The sequence below is a fragment of the Neophocaena asiaeorientalis genome, unplaced genomic scaffold (genome assembly GCF_003031525.2).
Source record: "Neophocaena asiaeorientalis asiaeorientalis breed wild unplaced genomic scaffold, Neophocaena_asiaeorientalis_V1.1 scaffold388, whole genome shotgun sequence".
Lineage (NCBI taxonomy): Eukaryota > Metazoa > Chordata > Mammalia > Artiodactyla > Phocoenidae > Neophocaena > Neophocaena asiaeorientalis.
The window spans coordinates 2,428,271-2,448,833 of NW_020172738.1; the positions used below are offsets into that span (position 1 = coordinate 2,428,271).

At 41.7% G+C, this 20,563-nt stretch overlaps 1 protein-coding gene across 1 annotated transcript in view; it reads right to left on the reverse strand.

Annotated features, from left to right (window-relative positions):
* Window positions 1-11,755: 11,755 nt before the first annotated feature.
* FBXO36 (F-box protein 36) overlaps window positions 11,756-20,563 on the reverse strand; it is a 97,456-nt gene continuing 88,648 nt past the window's right edge. Inside the window, exon 4 of the mRNA XM_024740638.1 lies at window positions 11,756-12,252. Within this exon, the coding sequence (XP_024596406.1) occupies window positions 12,064-12,252 (189 nt within the window). The 3' untranslated portion in view covers window positions 11,756-12,063. The remainder of the gene's footprint in view (window positions 12,253-20,563) is intronic.

Genomic DNA, 20,563 nt, shown 5'->3' on the forward strand with positions numbered 1-20,563 from the left:
TAGAAACAGTTTTTAAAACAAAGAATTAAAGCTTTTCAACCCAACTACTTCTTTTTAAGATGAAAATAAGGTATCTAAGTGCTTCTGGAAATCTTACAGATACAGGTCTCCCCTGCTTTTTGAAAGCGCTTTCCACTGCTTTGCTTTTATGAAAGACCTACGTTAGTACCTGTTTTCACTCACCAGAAGAAACCCAAGGAGGATTTTCGCTTTTACAAAAAGAAAAGGGGAACCACGTTCAGCGTTTGTTTTGCTGCGAACCTTTATAGAGGCAGCTCGGCCGGAGCAGCAAGAGTGGCGCCGTCAGGCTCCTTCCGGGGAGCCACATTCGGCAATTCAGCCTCAAGTCGCCATAGCCGTGAACTGTGTCTGTGAGCATCTGTACTTGATCTCGATCTATTTTGTGCATCCATGAGCAAGATGTGACTTAAGGTCATGGCTTCTTTGCTTTATGCCATTTCAGTTCAGGTTTCACAGAACACTCTGCTTTCAGATAGTGGGGAAAACCTGTAAATGGGTTTTAAGCAGAAGACTATGCTGGATTTCAGAAATTGTTACAGGGAGCTGCTGATCTACCAGTGTCAAACAAAAGCAGGCTCTAACTTCAAACGTAATATATTTGGTACAATTAAAGAAACACAGTTTATATTTTTATTAAAGAATTCTGCAGCTAGGGCATACAATTTCTAAATCTTTCTCTAAGAAGTGCATTTGCCGTTACTCCTAATTCAATATTATCCAGTTATAAACTGAACCTTGAGACAAAACCTTAATAAATATTAATAATCTCCTTAGTGAAAGTCATATTCATGCACACAACCACTGAATCAAGGGCTACGATTCAAGCACTTTTATTCATTTCATTGGCCTCTTAGTTTATGAGCACGATCTGAGGCCTATAGAAAAAATTTTTTCTGAGTTTCTCCTCCCCAGTAAATAAAATAGAAAACGAATTGCTGGTTAACATGTAAAGTTGGTGGTTAAATCATCTGTCAAGCATGTTACTAATCCCAAATATGAGACTATCAGGTTGTGAGGATAATAAAATGCCCTTGGTCCAAATGTCTGTGCACTTGACATTGCAGTAGTGGTAACAAATAGCCCTTCTCCAGTGTCTTGCTGTTCTATGGACAGTTCATCTGCCTGAGCTCAGCACCGTTTTTAAAATAGTTCTCTTGGTTGATTTCAAACAGAAGATAATTGTGATCCATGATATCACACAATGCTCTTCCCTTATAGGAGATCTCTATTTTTCTAAGCCAAACATGTTTCACACTGCAGAATGTTCTTCCCAGAATCATTCTGAAATTTCTGGCTGCCTTACTTGTTTACACATATTTTAGAACTATTTAAATTTCCACTTACAATTTGCTCATCACACACACACAAAAATGCTTTAATATCATGGCCAGTGTCTTGGGTCAAATTTATCTAAAGTGAGTACAGACCATTCTCAGTTATCCTTGGTAATTAGAGGCAGGAATGGTACTAGTAATTGGAGTCACAGAATGTTACCCCAGCCTAATTTTAGCCATCCATTTCAGTCTTTTACTCCACCAAACCCTTTAGAGCTGTTAACAAGTGATTACACGGACACGTTTCCTTTTTGTTTCATCTCCACGATTTCCTGCTCTAATGTCTAGTGGGAGGGGTTGGGTAATGAAAGGGACCACCAAAATAACAATAATCATAAAAGGCGGCTAATGGAAAGGAGAAACAAAAGCATGGCTAACATATGCAATATTACCTCCAATGATTAAAGAATTGCCTGTAAATTATTATAGATCATAAATTGCATGTCATACTCCATTTGGTCCAACACAATGACCCGTTTGTTATCATGACATCTTTGGCTGCTGTGAAAGAACCCAGCTCTCTGTTTTTGATAAAGGTAATCTTAAATGCTGAGGCAACGTTTTTCTCTCTATATATTTACCATTAAATTAGGATGATAGATTGAAAAACATGTTGTGTGTTTTAAAACTGACTACATTACTCCCTTACTTTCATTTACTGACAATACCAAATTAACAAGAGGTGGTGTTAAATACTGGGAATGGTGCTATACAGCTGATGCATTTTGACGCTTGCACTACTAGTTGTACATCACAAATACGAACTTTTTATCCAATGACCCAGCTTCAGTTAAATATCCAAGTGAGACCTGCTTATGTTCAGTCTGTCCAGTTGTTCGTTGATTTACCATATTTTTAGAAGTGGTGATCTCTACCAAATCAAGTCCCCGTTTTACAAAGACAAAAGTAAAACCTACTTGCAATATTCATGTTGCCAACAGAAAAAAAAGAGAATGCTTATAAAGAATTACAGCAAATACATTATTTCCTGTTTAAATATATCCTGATGATATTATATAGGGTTGATTGTATATTTGTTATGTGCTTTATAGGTTTCCCCTCACATATCCAAATACTTTTCATTTACATACAACTAAATAAATTTTGTCCTCTTTAAAGATGGTCAGTGAGTTTTTGTACAAAATCTTTATTTTCTTATCTTTAAGAGGAAAACTCCTAAAATATAAGTGATAATTGTCCGTTTGGTTCTTTCCCCTTTCCCTAGGTACGGTTATAAAACCACCGAGAGAGAATCACTGAGCGTGATTGTTTAGAAGGGCCAAGTTCAGCTACAGAATTTAAAACGCACACACCCTATAATCCAGCAACTGCATTTCTAAAATTTTTTCCTACATATGAACAAAGACAAATGAACAAGGATTTTTTGATTTATTGTTTGTTATATAAAAGACTGGAAATAATTTAAATGTCCATCAATGGGAACTGTTAAAGTATGGTATTTATGCAACTGTTAAAAAAAAAAGACCGATTCATATGTAAAATTAGACAACAGTATCCAAGATATATTGCTAAGAGAAAAAAAGCAAGACATGTTTAATGTACCCCCAATTACATTTTTGCTAACTACAAAAAAGGTTATTCATATGGCTTGTATATATATATATAGAGAGAGAACATTTCTGGAAGGAAACAGAAGGGAACATTAACAGTGTTCAGCTCTGGGGAGGGCAGTTTGGGCTCTAGGGTGGGCCTGACTTTTTCCCTTATGCACGTGATGATTTTTCAATTTAAAACTTGTATCCAAAATTATTTTAAATGCAGATTCCTGGGGCTGTTTAAAACCTAATGAATTGGGATCTTGGAGGATGAGACCAAGATATCTGCCTCGTATTGGACTGTCCAAAAAGTTCGTTCGGGTTTTTCGTAAGATGTCACAGAAACACCCAAACGAACTTTTTGCCCACCCAATAAATAAGCTTATCAGTTGATTTTTATGCTCACTAAAACTGGAGACCAGCTCTCAGCATATTTAAGTGTAAAACATTCCAATCGATTTCTTTTTTTTTGAAAAAGCAAAAGTGAGTTTATTAGCATTGTTTTTTTCTTTTGATAAATGACTACGAGTGTAACACCTTGATAAAGAGAAGCTTGAGAGCTACTGTTATATTTTAACAAATTAAAAATAATTTGTTTTCCTGTTACAAAAGTATTATGTTACATGTTTATTAATACACTGAATTTGGTAAGCAAATAAGTATATATTAGTATATTGAGGTGAGTGTAAAAATAAGAAGAAAAAATTTAAATGTACTTCCAATACCCAGATATAATCATTGCAATATCTTTTATACCCTTTTACTGTTTGTGCCTGTGTTTCTCAAAAACAATTTTATACTTTTAAAGTATAATTTATAATTAAATTTTATTATAAATTATAATTATAAAGCAAATTATAATTTGTTCTTTGCATGAACACTCTATCAAGGACATCTTTCTGTATCAGTAGATGTGCATCTTCAGTACAGTGGTCTCAACCATTTTTTTCACTCCAGCACAATTGAGGCATTAAGCACAGTTTTGATAATGTTATTCTGTCAACTCTTTTTTTAAGGGGTGAGGAGATGAGGCAGAGAGGAGGGAGGAAAAACGGTCAGTTTAAGTCAAAAAAACTCCAGATGGCAAATACCTATCTGCAACATCATTTTTAACGATTGTATAAACTATAATGTTTTAAAAACAAATTCCCAATGGTTAGCCATTTAGGTTGCTTCTAATTTTTGACCATAGTGTGTAATATTGTGATAAACACTCCTCCCCACCTCCAATCAATTTCAAATGCTTTTCCTGACTCCCTCACATTGATTATCTCCTTTTATGCATATGACATTCCGATTAATTACTATCCATGGAGCACTCCTAGTGTATAGTATATTTATTCCACTGTCTGTCTCCCTAGTCTCCTTCCATTCAACAGATGTAAACTGGGATCCTATTAGAACGAGGCAGGCTGATGCCAAGTGCCTGCCCTTGAGCGGCCCGCGTGCAGAGGAAGTTGCTATTGCTGGAAGTGGTGATGCAATAACAAGGCTAAGGGAGATGAGACTTGTAACCTGTTTAAATGAAACTGTCATTAATAATATAAAAGACACAGAGAGGTTCAATAAAACGAATGCAGAACTATCCCTACGGTATGTCTGTTTGTCCAATGAAAGATGCAGACAACAAGTGCTCAACTTACAGTTCTCAAACTCTTAGGTCTCAAGTCCATGCTACAGTCCTGAAAACCAATGAAGTCCCAAAGATCTTTTGTTTTTGTAGGCTGTATCTTATTGATATTTACCATATTAGAAAGTGAAACTGAGAAATTTAAAAAATTATTTAGTATTGCTTCATTTTAAAATAATAATGAGCCTACTATGTTAACATAAATAACATTTTTTGAAAAGTAACCATATTCCCAAAAATTTTTTTAGTAAGAATAGCATTTTTTTACATTTTTGCCAATTTCTTTAATATCTGGCACAATAGAAGACAGCTGGGTTCTTATGTTTGCTTCTACATTCAATCTGTTTTGATATATGGTTTTGATAGACATATATGAAGGAAATTCAGCCTCATACCTATATGTAGTTGGAAAGAGAGGAGTATTTATTTTAATAGTCTTTTCAGATAATTGTAGTTCGGTAGTTTTTTTTTTTTTTTTTGATACCACAACAAAACTCAACAAGTGGTATTTCTTAAAGGTTATTTGCACTGTGTAATCTGACACCATATCATATAACTTTTTGTAAAACGTTACATTAAAAGCCTGTTTTGCACTGCGAATGGCTCTTTTGCCCATGTAGGATTTTGTAACATAATGTTTTAGTAATTTGGAAAAATACTAATCTACTGAGTTTTGTAGATCTTCCAGATGTTTTCATATCTCAAACAATATTTTTTTAAATCATATGATAATTGTGTGGTCCATTTATATGAAATGTCCAGAATATGTAAATCCATAGACAGGAAGTATACTAGTCGTTGCCAGAGGCTAGGAGGAGAGAGGAATTGGCACGTGGTATCTTTTGGGGGTGACAAAACTAGATAATGGTGATAGTTTCACAAATTTTTGAATATATAAAAACCATTGAATTATATACTTTAAAAGGGTGAATTTTATGGTATGTGAATTATATCTCAACTGGGAAGTGGACAAGCTCATGGAGGTTGATATAAGTTTTCCAGAATTCTTATTTCCTTTGGAAAGCTTAAATATTATCATTGGCAACAAATACTGCAGTTATTTTTCTTGAAGTGACAGCCTCATTTTCAATAATGTATCTGCCAAACATAAACATGGTATTTCACGAAAAATCCATAGTTGAGTTTGCAACTCAGTTACACAAGTGCTTTTCCTCAAGACAACCAATGGACTTCGATTTGCAGCTCATGTGCCTTGTGCATATTTTCCATTTCGAAACCAAGCAGGACCCTGCAGGGCCTTCCCAGGGACACCCCACCCCACCCCCACCCCACATCCTCACCTCTTATTTGTAAAAAAGCTCTAGCCTGCTAGGCCTTCCCTGCGTTCCAAAGAGCAAATTTAATCAGAGAACTGAGAAAATGCAGAAAGAAAGGAAAGCAGTCAAGCAAGTCAAAAACAATAATGGCTTAGCCATAAAACAAAGTCAAGGACCTTCCGTTCTTCATCAAGGGCTATAGACAATTTCCCAAGCCATATCCATGAGTTGTTTTGCAGATACTAAAACCCCCACCAGGTGGAAATAGTTAACTGCATGCTGACCACCAGCATGTAGACCCCAGACGAGTTGGAACCAGAAGGTTGATGACTGAGATTCCCCAAACTTCATCCTATTACGTCACCATCAACCAATCAGAGAATTGTGCGTGAGCTGACCACACACCCTGAGACCCCCTCCCTCACACTGTCTTTAAAAACCCTTCCCCGAAAGCTATCAGAATTGGGGTCTTTTAAGCATGAGCTGCCTGTTCTCCTTGCGTGGTACCCTGCAATAAACACTGCACTTTCCTTCACCACAACCCGGTTGTCAGTAGATTGGCTTTGCTGCTCAAGTGGACCCAAGTTTGGCTTGGTAACAATTTTGTCACGCAGGATATTAAAAAGATGTGCAGTCAAGAGTAAAGACCTCATAAAAGGTGGTCATTATTACTGTTTCCTCAAGGAGGTCCTTAAGTGAATCTGGCCATTATTTGACCGCAAGCATAGCAATGAAAAATACAATGACCGCTGGTGCGTTTTGGTGGCGCGGCTTTGACTCGTGCCGAGACATTAGCAGCACCCACCACTGCTGCTGCACCATCAGTGCAAACCTCAATACAGCTGCTCCAGGATCAACCACGAGAGTGAATCAAGTTATTCAGGATTTTGAATGGTTCAGCACCCCTTGTGTTTGCTTCCAAGCATTCACATAAAAGATCTTTGTCTAGTTGGTGTGATACTAGATGATCACAAGCAAAACAGCGAGTCCAGCCACATCTATTGATTTGTCCATTTGTGAGACAGAAGTACGATTCTGCAGAGAAGATATTAACTCAGCCTTCCCGTTTGCAGCTAAATCTTTGATCTGACAAGCTACTGTATCATTACAAAGTGGCGCTGCTGTAATTTCTTCTGCGGACTCTCCAGCCAGCCAGCATTCAGCAGTGTCAGCTGTAAGGCTTACATGCCTTTCTCTGGGTGCCAGAGGCACTTCCTGTGATGAAGTACCCTGCACAGTCACCTACCCTGCAGGGTACTTCAATGGCTTTGCCTCTCTGAGTTGAAAAGCTATAACAATCAATTTTTGGCTTTTAATGAACTCATCACATTTACATTTAAAATATTCAATTCCTCTTTCTTTAGACTCTGAATGATGTCTCTTAAAATGATGCCACAACTTAGAAGGTACCAAAAAGGTAAAATTTTAACATGATAAAGCCGTGGAATAGATAGCTTTTGAGTCATATTTTGTTTCATATTTACACTTTTTTAGTAGATTTCTGATTCATCTTTTTCTTCATGTTTAGGCTTAGATGGTGCAGCTGTGTGAGCTAAGAAAGCGAGATTTCTAATCTCCCTTTTTTAAAGCTAATGAGCCATCAGCGTCTAAGAAAGGGAAACTGAGTCAGGGCAGAGAGCAGATCACTGGCAATGCATTAAAGATGCTACAGATGAACTGTGTGGACTTCTGACAATGAAAACAGAGAGAGTCGGGCCAAAGGTCTCAAATTGGCACTGGGTAGCCTCTTCCATTGTCAGGTGAAGTGGAAAGAGGTGTGAGTTCCTTGGGAAGGCCTGGTCCCCAGTGGAGGAAAGTATCAGGAAGAAGAGAGGACTGAGTTTGGGAAGGTCCCAGTGAGCCATGTTCCACTCTGTTATTCAGTCCTTTCCCCGGTTTTCCCTAAGAGCATGTAAGGGCCTTGAAGAAGAATATATTTATTAGTATTTAAATAAGTTTACAATATTTATTTATAGAAAAATGGGTAATAACTTAGTTCATTAAAAGCTTGGAACATTCTCTGGCCAACTAAATTAGTATGGTCTCTCATAGTACACTCAAGGTCCTCCCCTTTATAATTTCAAATATGACCTTGGGCAAATTCCATCACCTTTTCAAGTTGCACTGGCCAAACGTGGTTTTGGCTCTGAAAGGAGAGGTGGTGTGGCGTTTGTGGTTAAGAACATAGACTCAGTAGGCATAGAGTTGAATCTCAGCTTTACCACTTATTAGTCATAAAACCTTTGGAAAATTAACTTGCCCTTCCTGAGAATAATTTAGGCTTTGCCGGCCATACAGTCTATATTGTGGCTATCTAACTCTGTCACTGTGTCATAAACCGTGGCACAATAAAACTTCATATACAGAAACAGGTGGCTGGTTAGATTAGATGTATGCCATAGTTTATAGACCCCTTGTCTATAAGACAGAAATATCATCACTTACCTTCAAGGGTTGCCGTAAGAATTAAATCAGTTATTACCTGTTTATTCCTTGGTAACCAATAGACAATCAATGGAAGTTGCTATTATTATTATTGTTCCTAAGGTTATTCCAACTCAGTCCGTGACCATGATCTATGGCTCTCAGACTTTCTGGATGGGCAGAACAGATTTCCCAATGGAAAATAGCTTTTCTGAATGAAGATCTCTGTTTGAGGGAACGTGATAAGCAGGAAACAGCAAGTCCTTCGTAGCTCCCATCCCTGAGGGTTCCATGTTGCCAGGGCAGAAGAATGCTATCCCAGTGTGCGGACGATCTCATTTCAAAACAATAAACATGTAAAGCTAAGATGTTAATTTTACTTTGTAAAATGACCTGCTACGTAATAGAATGCTTTTAACTGCAGGTGCACACCTTTCTTTAGTATGGTGGTAGCCTGTCTGTTTAACATCCAACCAAAGGCATCCATTTCAAGTGGAAGCCAACTGTTCAGAGTGGAAAAGCTTGGATTCTCTCTCACACTGTATCATATCACAACACAAACTGAAGATAGAGGTCATTACACTAAAGCTCAGAGCAAAAAACTATGCTGCACAGATGTTTTATGTAAGGTCCTTTGATATTATTCTTCAGCAGCTGGGCAGTTGGTTTGGGTAATAAATGAGGGCTGATGACCATCTTGTACACAAGCAGCTCAGAAAACAGCAACAAGTGGTAACTAGTGATTTGACCGGACCCCTGCTTCCCACCCCTCCCCCAAATATAATCACAGCCTAAATTCTTGGCCCTACTCAATAAAACAAAACATTGTGAATTCCATATAATCGAGGTTTAATGCATGTACTATGCCAACCTGTTCAGGAAAAAAAGCAGCAATAGAAGTTGACATTGAGTATAATATATTTATTTTTTAGTTTATAAATTAAATATTCACATTTGCTATTGTTAATAAATTGTTCTTGGACTTCCCTGGTGGCACAGTGGTTAAGAATCCGCCTGCCAATGCGGACTCAAGCCCTGGTCCAGGAAGATCCCACATGCCATGGAGCAACTAATCCCATGTGCCACAGCTACTGAGCCTGCACTCTAGAGCCTGTAAGCCACAACTACTGGGCCCGCGTGCCACAACTACTGAAGCCCGTGCGCCTAGAGCCCGTGCTCCGCAACAAGAGAAACCACCGCAATGGGAAGCCCGTGCACCGCAAGGAAGAGTAGCCCCCGCTCGCCTCCACTAGAGAAAGCCCGCACGCAGCAATGAAGACCCAACGCAGCCAAAAATAAGTAAATAAATGAATTAATTTAAAAAAATAATAGATTGTTCTTATAACACTAAATATATAAATCATCAGAAAGTATCAGTATTTTACTTTTACAATTACAATGGCGAATGAGAGACGAGTAGAAACGCTTTTGAGTGAAGAGATGAGAAAAGGCAAAAGTATAAAACGCTGTGACATTTTACTCTGAAATATGTCACGAACGAAGCAGATTTATCTGTCCACATGAAAGCTGTCAACAGAGGCAGAGGCAAACCATCATCGCCTCCCTATTGAGGCGGGAGAGAGAGGCAAAATGAGGGTGCTGGTGCCGCGTAGGATCTTAGGTTGACGACACTGCTCCTATTTTAGTAGAAGTAATTATAATAAGGCACTCAAGTTTTGAGGACAAATAATTATTGAAATAATCTAATAACCTATGTTATTTAACTATTACTTTACAGTAGCCAACATATTACCTACTCATTTTTAATTATTTAGCTTTTAGCATCTGTATTTATCTTTTATATAGATAGTAAGTTTTCAAATGGCCATATATGTGTTCTTACTGATTCATGTTGAATCTAGATTATTATACATGCCCATAAGCTTTCAGAACTCAGTTGGTAAAACATTACACGTGAAATTTTTTAAGCTGTTGGCATTTTGCATCGATGTTACAAATGGGTTGTAATTTGGTATCTACGCAGTTATGCTGTGCGCACACACAGCTGCCGTATACACATGGTATTAACCTGTCACTGAAAACCTGGCCCGGAGTGAAGTCTGTAACTTCCGGGCGAAACGAGGCAGCGGGAGCCGCACAGAAGCATGGGCCCTCCGCCTGCCTGCCAGCCACCAGACACAACTTTGACAGGCTCTTCTTCTGCCAGGAAGGAGACTGCGTTTGATTTCACAGATGTCCCTGGAAATCCAAGACTGAGTGTTAAGGGTGTGTGGATGGGGGTTAAAGTCTGATCCGATATGAATCCAGGTTTAGTAAAACAGAAAAGAAGGAATCTGTCATTAAGCTATGGCTATGGAGCTGTTCCAGGAGGAGTGAGTGGGGGAGGACAGCCAGAGTCCCCTTCTTCCCCACCATTTGGGAGATTCCAGGGCATCACAGGAAGTTCCTCTAGCGGGAGGCAAGCGCGGGGTTGGGAGGGCATTATTTTTCTATGTAGCGAAGTGGAGATTGCAGGCAGGAAGAGTTCATAAGGTGATGGGAGGTTGAGAGCTACTTTGCTCCGTAGCCTAAAAGGAGTCACGAGACTATTCGCTGCTGTGAGCGCCTTGTCTGGGTACTTAATTGCCATGAGAAAGTAGGAAGAAAACAATTGTTAAATAACCCATCTCAGGGAGGTAGAATTTTCTCCCCTAAAACTGTACCACTTTTGCCCCTCTGCCAACTTAACAGAATACAAAATGTACTTGGGTTTTCACTCAGTTACCCACAGCCTGTGTTTTTAAAATTCCCTGTTATACTCACATGTGGAATCTAAAAAACACAACAAACTGGTGAATATAACCAAAAAAGAAGCAGACTCACAGATCTAGAGAACAAACTAGTGGTTACCAGTGGGGAGGGGGAGAGGGAGGGGCAATTCAGGGGTGGGGAAGAAAGAGGTACAAACTATCAGGTATAAGATAGGCTCAAGGATGTATTGTACAACACAGGGAATATAGCCAATATTTTGTAATAACTGTAAGTGGAAAGTAACCTTTAAAAATTGTATAAAAATTTTTATACAATAACATTTTATATAAAATTTTTATAAAATAAAAATCAAACACCCTCCCCCCAAAAAATCCCTGTTATAATAGCAGTAACTGTCCACATTTCTTTGGGGAAGCCGCACCTCTCTTAGAAATATTTATGGGTTTATTTGACAATGTAAAGTCCTGGGAAGTTGGACTCTGCACGAGGTCTGCAAGCAGAATGTCTAGAATTCTCTCCGGCCATGTCCCAGGGCCAGGTCAGAGGCTGTTCACGTGGGGGGATGGAGCCTGGCATCCCGGGTCCCGAGGGTGGGGGACCTGAATACCATCTTAGCGGAGCAGAGTCAGGAAGGCAGCTGCACTCAGCAGGAGTGTCTCCCGCTGCCCCTGTCCCCTCACAGTTCCCTATGGGGACACACAGCCACCTACTCACGGATGGATTCAGATGACAGACACCAGGAAAAAATTCAAAAGCCGTGTTCCCCTTTCCAACGCCTAGATAAAATACATACGTAATAAAAACCTGCTAATAATCATTTATTGTTTGTTACCATACAGCAGAAGCCTCTTTTCTTATGGGTGGCAGGGCATGGGCGCCTCTTGTCCGGCTGCCCCTGTGCTGGGGCCATGAGCTGACCCTCCCTGTGGCAGGGACCGTGGTTCGGGCAAAGCCCAGCAGAGGCGGTGTGCTGCATTTGTGTGCAAGTACTCTATAGCTCCTTGAATCAACAAAACCTTAGTTCTTAATCAAAGGCAGCAGAAGAGGTTTGGACACAGATGGAAAACACAGCCGTGCCTCAACTCTCCTGCAGGTAGGAATGTGTGACCCTAGAGCTCACTGCTCCTCCGGCTTCCTTGTTGTTGTATCCTCTTGCGGAGGTGCCGCTGGAGCTGCAGCTTGCTGGTGAAGAACATTTGTCTCCAGCCCATATCCTGAGCCAGGGCTCTCATGTCTGGGGTGATGTGGTCACAGGCAGACTGGACGATCTGCTCCCACAGTTTGCCTGACGTGCACAACTGTGGGTGGAAAAAGTCAGAGGTGGGTGACAGCATACATGGGTTAAGGAAAAGCTCACTCACTCACAACATCACTATCCAACCCCTGCTGCCTGTGAGACACTGGAGGAAACACCACGGGTGCACAAAGATGTGCCAGACACAGTTCTGACTCCAGAAACTTCCTCTTCGAGGAGAAGCAAGTGCACAAGTATCTAAAGGATGAAGCAATATTCGATTAACGGAATAAATCAAGTCCTGATCTCATTTAAGATGCAACATTTGAAAAAGGATACATGTATATGTATAACTGAGTCACTTTGGTGTACACCCGAAACGAACACAACATAGTTAATCAACTGTACTACAGTATAAAATAAAAAGTTTAAAAAAAAAGATGCAAAATGTGACACAGTTATAAACAGTACACATACAACGTGATATGGTTAAGTTTACATACGCAACATTATGTGGTGAATTTCCAGCTAGCCACATAACAGGCTGATAATGGTGCGGTCAACCGATCTTCGCCGAGGGCTGCAGCAGTTTCTCGAGGAGAAGCGTTGCTAACTCCTGCTCGGCGTCATGTTAAACCCTTGCTTGAGTCACCTCTCCCCGGGCTTGTACAGCGGACACCGTAGGTCACTGCGGGCTACTCAGTAGCGAACCGCATTGAAGCGGACAAGCAGCCCTCGGAGACTGCCAACCAGCACACCTAAAATTTACACATTCCTGGTGCCAGGGTCCCGTCCTCATGTTTTATTCGGAGTCCTTTGCATGCATGACATCACACCATGCAACAGAGTGGCCTACAAGATGCAGTCGCTCCCCAGGCCTGCCAGACACATGGCAAAGGGAGCCGTTCTCTGGGAATAATCTTCCCAGGGATGTTCTTCTGCAGTCTGGGCCTTTACCTGAGGGCCATGAAGTTAAGGACAGACAAGACCCCTCTGGCCCAATATCTGCACAAGACCACTTTGCCCTCCCTCCAAGTTCAAAGCTGCCAGAGTTCAGCTTCCATTTACCCAAGATTTCCTACTAGGACTTTTTCAATCGTCACCATCATTTACGGCAACTATGTTCATCAGTCTCCCGCTACTTTTTTTGGCCGCACTGCTGGGCATGTGGGATCTTAGTTCTCCAGCCAGGGATCTAACCCACATCCCCGGCAGTGGAAGCGTGGAGTCTTAACCACTGGACCACCAGGGAAGTCCCATCAGTCTTCTGCTACTAAGCACTCTTTACAGGAGATTTCCTAATCCCTTGCTTCCATGCCCCCAAATCTTTCCTAAAGTTAAAGCTTCCATTACATTTATTATTTCCGACCTTAGCGATAGCCGTGATTTTTTGGTACCTGTATGCAAGACTAGGAACATTTAAAGGTGCTTGGATATTTGACACTACATAGTGATAACTCCGGTAATACGAAACGTGCTCAAAGAAGGGTCTCACGTGGGCCCCAGAACACTTCCTGGCTCCATCCTTCCTGTGCCAATTGTGCGCTCAGGGAAGTTCATCACCAACCTGATTCTCCCGTCACATGTGAAAATCCAGCAGCGGAAAGAATAGGCATGACAGAGGATCATTAAGGAGCCCACAGTTCCTTTAAACTGGTGGGGGGCGGGGAGCGGCGCAGAGCTCGTGGGCTGAGGCTCCTGCTTCCTGCTCAGACCCTCCCAGACACGGCCCCCTGGAGCAACTCACAAAGACTCCTCTTACAAGGAGGCAAAGAAACACAAGAAGCAGATGGGCCGCTGGAAGGTCAATAATGGTGGGAAACAAGATTATCTATGGATAATGATCTGTGCAGACCCTGTGCCTGTGAAAAATAAAGAGAGTTGATCTGACTGACAAAAATTAGGTTGAACTAATTATTTCACTATTTAAAATTAGAGGGCAACTTTAACACTTAAATAGGAGAAGCAGACAGGCGTGGTAAAGTCCCTCCAACTCCAGAATACTGAATCCAGTTGGGCTCTATTTAGAAAGGCTGGGGGGTTCTGCAGAAAAGGCCTACACTCACTAATCATTCTTCCTTTCCTTAGAATTTGTTTTAGTTTCGTGTACAGCCTTTAGCCCTCAGCAGTCTAGACACAGCAAATTAGAAGGCTGGTTGATGCCATCAGAGGCAGAGTAGTGAAAGCAGAGAACGACGGGTTGTGAAACTAACAATAAGGGAAGAAATAGAAAAGAGAAATACAAACTAAAGTGACTATAGTTTGGTCCATTTAGTGTGGAGATAAGCTGCCCCACAATTTTCAATAGCCTATTCATTCCTCCATTCATCCATCCATCCAAACTGTATGGAACGCCTACGGTACTGGACAGGGCCCCTTGTTTCAGACCACAGAACATATTCTATGTTGTTTAAGCTGAGAGGGATTCAGTCCAGGCAATAGGAAGCTCACAGAATATCTAGTAAAACCAGAGGGGAACGTTCAATGCTCTACAGCCAGGAATAACAGCAGCTAGATGTATAAAATAGATAATTAATGATTAAAAATAATTCTACTATAAATACCCTTGTTACATATATGTTTATTAACACATGATTTTCTTTAAAGTACATTCTTAAAAATTTAACTTTTCAAAAGAATTGAATATATACCGTTAAAGTATCCTGTAGAAAGTGTTTACTGACTTATAATTCCTAGAGTAGTGTAAACAGAGCATCACCATGCAAAATAAATCCTTAGACTTAGTTGGCTATAAAGGTGTCTTCTTTTAATTTACATTTCTTTGTTTACTTATGAGATTGCTTTGTCGAACTTTGTTGATTTCTGTATTTCCTCTTTTGCTAATTGTTCATAATCTCTGTTCATTTTTGTATTATGGTATTATTAGTCTTTTACTTACCAATTTATAATAATTCTGCAAAGTTAATCATATGTTGCTTATTTTCTTTCTAAAGTTTGGGTTATTACTTTTTTTTTTCTGGTAACATCTTTATTGGAGTATAATTGCTTTACAATGGTGTGTTAGTTTCTGCTTTACAACAAAATGAATCAGTTATATATATACATATGTTTCCATATCTCTTCCCTCTTGCGTCTCCCTCCCTCCCACCCTCCCTATCCCACCCCTCCAGGCGGTCAAGGGTTATTACTTTTACATGTGCAAATTAAAATTTTTTAAAATTTTGTTTACGGGGATAGAATCAAATCTAATAGTCTTTTTCAAAATTAATTAATTAATTAATTTATATTTTTGGCTGCGTTGGGTCTTCATTGCTGCGTGCAGGCTTTCTCTAGTTGCAGCAAGCAGGGGCTACTCTTTGTTGCGGTGCACGGGCTTCTCATTGTAGTGGCTTTTCTTGTTGCAGAGCAAGGGCTCTAGGCGTGTGGGCTTCAGGAGTTGTGGCACACGGGCTCAGTAGTTGTGGCTCGCGGGCTCTAAAGCGCAGGCTCAGTAGTTGGGACGCATGAGCTTAGTTGCTCCACGGCATGTGGGATCTTCCCGGACCAGGGCTCAAACCCGTACCCCCTGCACTGGCAGGTGGATTCTTAACCACTGCACCACGAGGGAAGCCCTAATAGTCTTTTATATATGGTTTCTGCCTTTGTTTATATGCCTATAAAGACTTTGTCTATTCCAAAAACATTTTTAAAAAATTAAAAAATATATAATAGATAACTAATGAGAACCTACTGTATAGCACAGGAACTCTCCTCAGTGCTCTGTGGTGACCTAAATGGGAAGGAAATCCAAAAGAGAGGGGATGTGTGTATACATGTAGCTGATTCACTTTGCTGTACAGCAGAAACTAACACAACATTGTAAAGCAAAAAACAAGAAACCCAGACTGTTCTAGTGGAAATCTCACTGCTTCTGCTCCCCAACACTCAGCACCTAAAGATGTGCTAACGCCTTGGACTGGACCCTAGAATCTCCCCTACAGGCCTCAGCGCCATGCTGGCAGGAAAAGCACGGAGGCTGCCCCACCTGGCTTACATCTTCCTTCCAAGACTCTTGCACGTGGGTCTACTTGACAGAGCCCAGGCTACGCCCAAGACACTACTTGCAAAGGCATCCATGAAATGTAGCTTTTATCTTTCTTACCTTCACAGCACACAAAGGCAACTCCATGTAGTGTGAGGGAGCTCAAACGGGCGTGAAGCCAGCCAGCCCACTGCATGTCTCCTCTGTCTGACCTCCTGGCTGTTCTTATCCATACAGACCCTTCTTCTCACACATACAGACCCTTCCTCTCACACGTAAACTTCCCAATGACGGCAGCAGCAATGCTCCACCTAATGCAAAGCAACTGCCCCTCATACGGTGACAATGCGTTTATTCTCTGCCTTCACCTCCACCCGACTCCCGCCAAATCCCAGCAGTCACTACAAACCTCTGGGTAGTGTTTGCTACCTCTAGTTAATCCCAGTTCATCTTTGTACCCTAGAATTATAAAGTTAACCAGTACCGACTTGCCCTGTATAAAATAATAGAAGAAAGGGAAAGAGGAAAATATTGGTTTACATATAAATGTACATATCAGGGCTTCCCTGGTGGTGCAGTGGTTAGGAATCCGTCTGCCAATGCAGGGGACACGGGGTCGAGCCCTGGTCCAGGAAGATACCACATGCTGTGGAGCAACTAAGCCCATGCGCCACAACTACTGAGCCTGCGGGCCACAACTACTGAAGCCCGCACGCCTAGAGCCCGTGCTCCGCAACAAGAGAAGCCACCGCAATGAGAAGCCCGCACACCGCAACGAAGGGTAGCCCCCGCTCGCCGCAACTAGAGAAAAGCCCGCGCGCAGCAACGAAGACCCAACGCAGCCAAAAATAAACAGATTTTTTAAACATGTACATATCACTGGGTGAGGAAGAAAATATAGGGAGCTACTATAGTCCTAGGTTCTGCAACTGGTCACAAGCAGGAGTTGTGTTTGTAATTTTCTCGTTCTACTACGCCTTCCACCATCCTTTTGTTCTCAGCCAGCACCTCAACTGGTCAAGCTGCTATACCTGCTGAGGTGATCCAAACCCTCTCCGGTTCCTGCTGGGTGTGAGTACTTCTTGATCTCTCAGGTAGAAGATGCTTTAGTCTTCTTTAAATAAGTTTTGCCATTGAACATGCCAGTATTAGAAGGCACTCACACAGGGAAATCCCTGGCTGTCTAGTGGTTAGGACTCTGTGCTTCCACCGCAGGGGCCAGGGGTTCCATCCCAGGGGATCCCTCCCTGCTTGGGGAACTAAGATCCTGCAAGCTACGCAGTGCAGCCACCCCCAAAAAAAAGAAAAAGAAAAAAAAAGCACTTGCAGGGATGGTCCGGGTTCCAGAAATACTTCTCTGTAATTTCACTGTGAACAAGCAACTCTATTTTTCTCTAATAAACATGATTAATCACCAGAGCCAACACAGTAATGCCCATTTGGGGTTTTTTTTTTTTTTTGCCTGTTTGTTCAGTGGCATTAGGAGCCCCAGACAGCCTGGGAGCACTCTTCATTCTTTTAATTTCTAGTTCAATGGAGTCATTGTTGTTCTTTAGGCGAAACTATTCATTCTTTGACTATCAAGATCCCTAACCTACTAGAAGCCTAAGCTGTGGAGAAGGAAACAACACTTTTTCACATGGGTGACTATGTATGCTTCTGAGAGATGATACTCCCACTTTCGTCCTTTGATTGTAGCTACAGAAGAAACAGGACCACATTCTGGCCAGTGACTGAGACCATATAATACATCCTGTAAGAACGCGCTCCAACGTTGTAAAGTGTTGTCCGTTAGCTGATGAGGGATTAAGCGCCTCCAAGAAGCCGTGAGGACAAGTATTTCTAGACAGTGGAGTATGCAAGCTAAGAGCAGGAAATCGTGTACTCATACCGTATTTATTTATGTCTACTTGTTTAATAAATGAATTTATTTCAGCAAAATAATCTGAAGCAATCTTGTATGGGCTACGATGATGGAAAAATAAGGCATTTGGTCAGTTTACACACAACGTTGCTGAAGGAGCATGGCGTGCTAGGAAAGCCGATCCATACCCAGAAGAGGTAACCCATCCAGGGAGGGTGAAAAGCGTCCAGTGTAACTGACCTACCACCTCGTTACTGACTGGACCGCCTGGAGCATGGCGCCTTCCTGGGGACTCAGCATTGCCTCTCCTGTGACAGTGGGCAGGTTAATCTTGAAAAGAAGAGACTCATGTGGTTGAGTCCGTGCACAATTTCCATCCTTGCCACCTGGGCATTTGGTTTATGAGCCCAGCTGGGGAAAGGAGCTGACTGACACCCATAGAGCAAACCACCTTATCATCTCATTACCGGAAGCATCCTCGGCACTGAGTGCTCTTTGGTGAGCAGTCACATAGGACACAAATATCTTGATTCTCTGGCTTATTCTGAAAAGTCCACCCAAATACCTCTTCCCCAAAACTCCTCATTAATCTCCAAATCTTGTTCTTTTCAAGACTTTGAGCATCTAGGCAAAACATTAGCCTTTGCCCCACAGAAATCCAAGAGCTGTTTCTCAATAGCAGAGTAGTTATCTGTAAAAGCATCCATGCCTTTACTCTAAAACCCTAGAGGTACGAGGTGTAATTTTCCTGATGACGCATGCCATAACTTTCAGCAAGGACCCAGATAGACCATGGCCGTCCAGGCCACAGACGCTCTGAGCACCATGAAATCTGCTGGATCACAAGGAGCCAGTGACTCAGCTGCTTACACGGCAAGCTGGGCCCCATTTAAAACTGGCAGCTTTATGGGCTATTTGGTAAATGAATCAGAGAAGCAAACTCAAATGTGCTGTATGTTACCTTAAAACTAAAAATATCCACAAAGAGCTGTGCTGTTTTCTTAGGACAGGAAGTTACAATAAGGCAATGGATTCTAGATAATGCATTGAGATGGCAGGCCTCTCAATTTTTTTTTTTTTTCTTTTGCGGTACGCGGGCCTCTCACTGTTGTGGCCTCTCCCGTTGCGGAGCACAGGCTCCGGACGCACAGGCTCAGCGGCCGTGGCTCACGGGCCCAGCCGCTCCGCGGCATGTGGGATCCTCCCAGTCAGGGGCACGAACCCGCGTCCCCTGCATCGGCAGGCGGACTCCCAACCATTCCGCCAGCTCCCTGACATCTACGATATCACCAAGGCATCCAAGGTATCTGCTACTCCTGCTTATCAGCATGATGTCACCAAAGACCAGCACGTAGGAAGGTGACAGGATCAATATCTCTGTGATATAAGTATGACTCAGCTGGAGAACTGACATAGTCCTGAGGCAAAATGATGAAAGTACGCTGCTAGTCCCATGAGGTGAAAGCAAATCTACTGTGGAGTTCTATCTAGAAAATCCAGGAAGATATGAGGATGGTGTGTAACAGGATGGTGGCCAGGCCAGAGGCGAGACAGAGTCAGATGATAGATATATTTTGAAGGTAGAGCTCATACCACTTGATAATGAATTAGATGAGAAGGAAGAGGAGAAAGAAGAATTAAGGATGAGTTTTTGGCTTGAGCAGCTGCGTGAATGTTGCCAAGGACAGAAAAATAAGACTGGGAGAATTAGAATTTGTAAATAAGTATGTGTGTGGGGAAATTCAGAGGTCTGGTTTGGATGTGTTAAATTTGAGATGTCTATACTGCTAGATCTAGGAGGAAGCATTGAGCATGCAATGAGATATAAGAGTTAGGAGTTCAAGAGGGCAACTCAGGGCTGGAAACGTATGTTTGAAAATTAGCTGCATGTAAATAATATTTAAAGCTATCATCTCAGTGTGACTGTAGATAGAGAAAATGGCCCAAGGAAGTGCTCTAGGACATTCCAGCATTAAGCAGTCAGGGCATAAAGTTTTCAGCCAGGGAGACTGAGAAGAGCAAAGAAAACCTGGAGAATAATGAAATGTGTAAATGCTGCTGAAAAGTCAAATAAGATGAGAATTAAAAACTGACTGGTGGGACTTCCCTGGTGGTCCAGTGGTTAAAACTTCACCTTCCAATGCAGGGGGTGCAAGTTCGATGCCTGGTCAGGGAGCTAAGATCCCACATGCCTCGCAACCAAAACACCAAAACATAAAAAACAGAAGCAGGGCTTCCCTGGTGGCGCAGTGGTTGAGAGTCCGCCTGCTGATGCAGGGGACACGGGTTCGTGCCCCGGTCCGGGAAGATCCCACATGCTGCGGAGCGGCTGGGTCCATGAGCCATGGCCGCTGAGCCTGCACGTCCGGAGCCTGCGGGAGAGGCCACACCAGTGAGAGGCCCGCGTACCGCAAAAAAAAAAAAAACTGGAAGCTATGTTATAACAAATTCAATAAAGACTTTAAAAGTGGTCCACATCAAAAAAAAAATCTTTCAAAAAAAAAAACTGGTGTATTTTACAAGGTGATG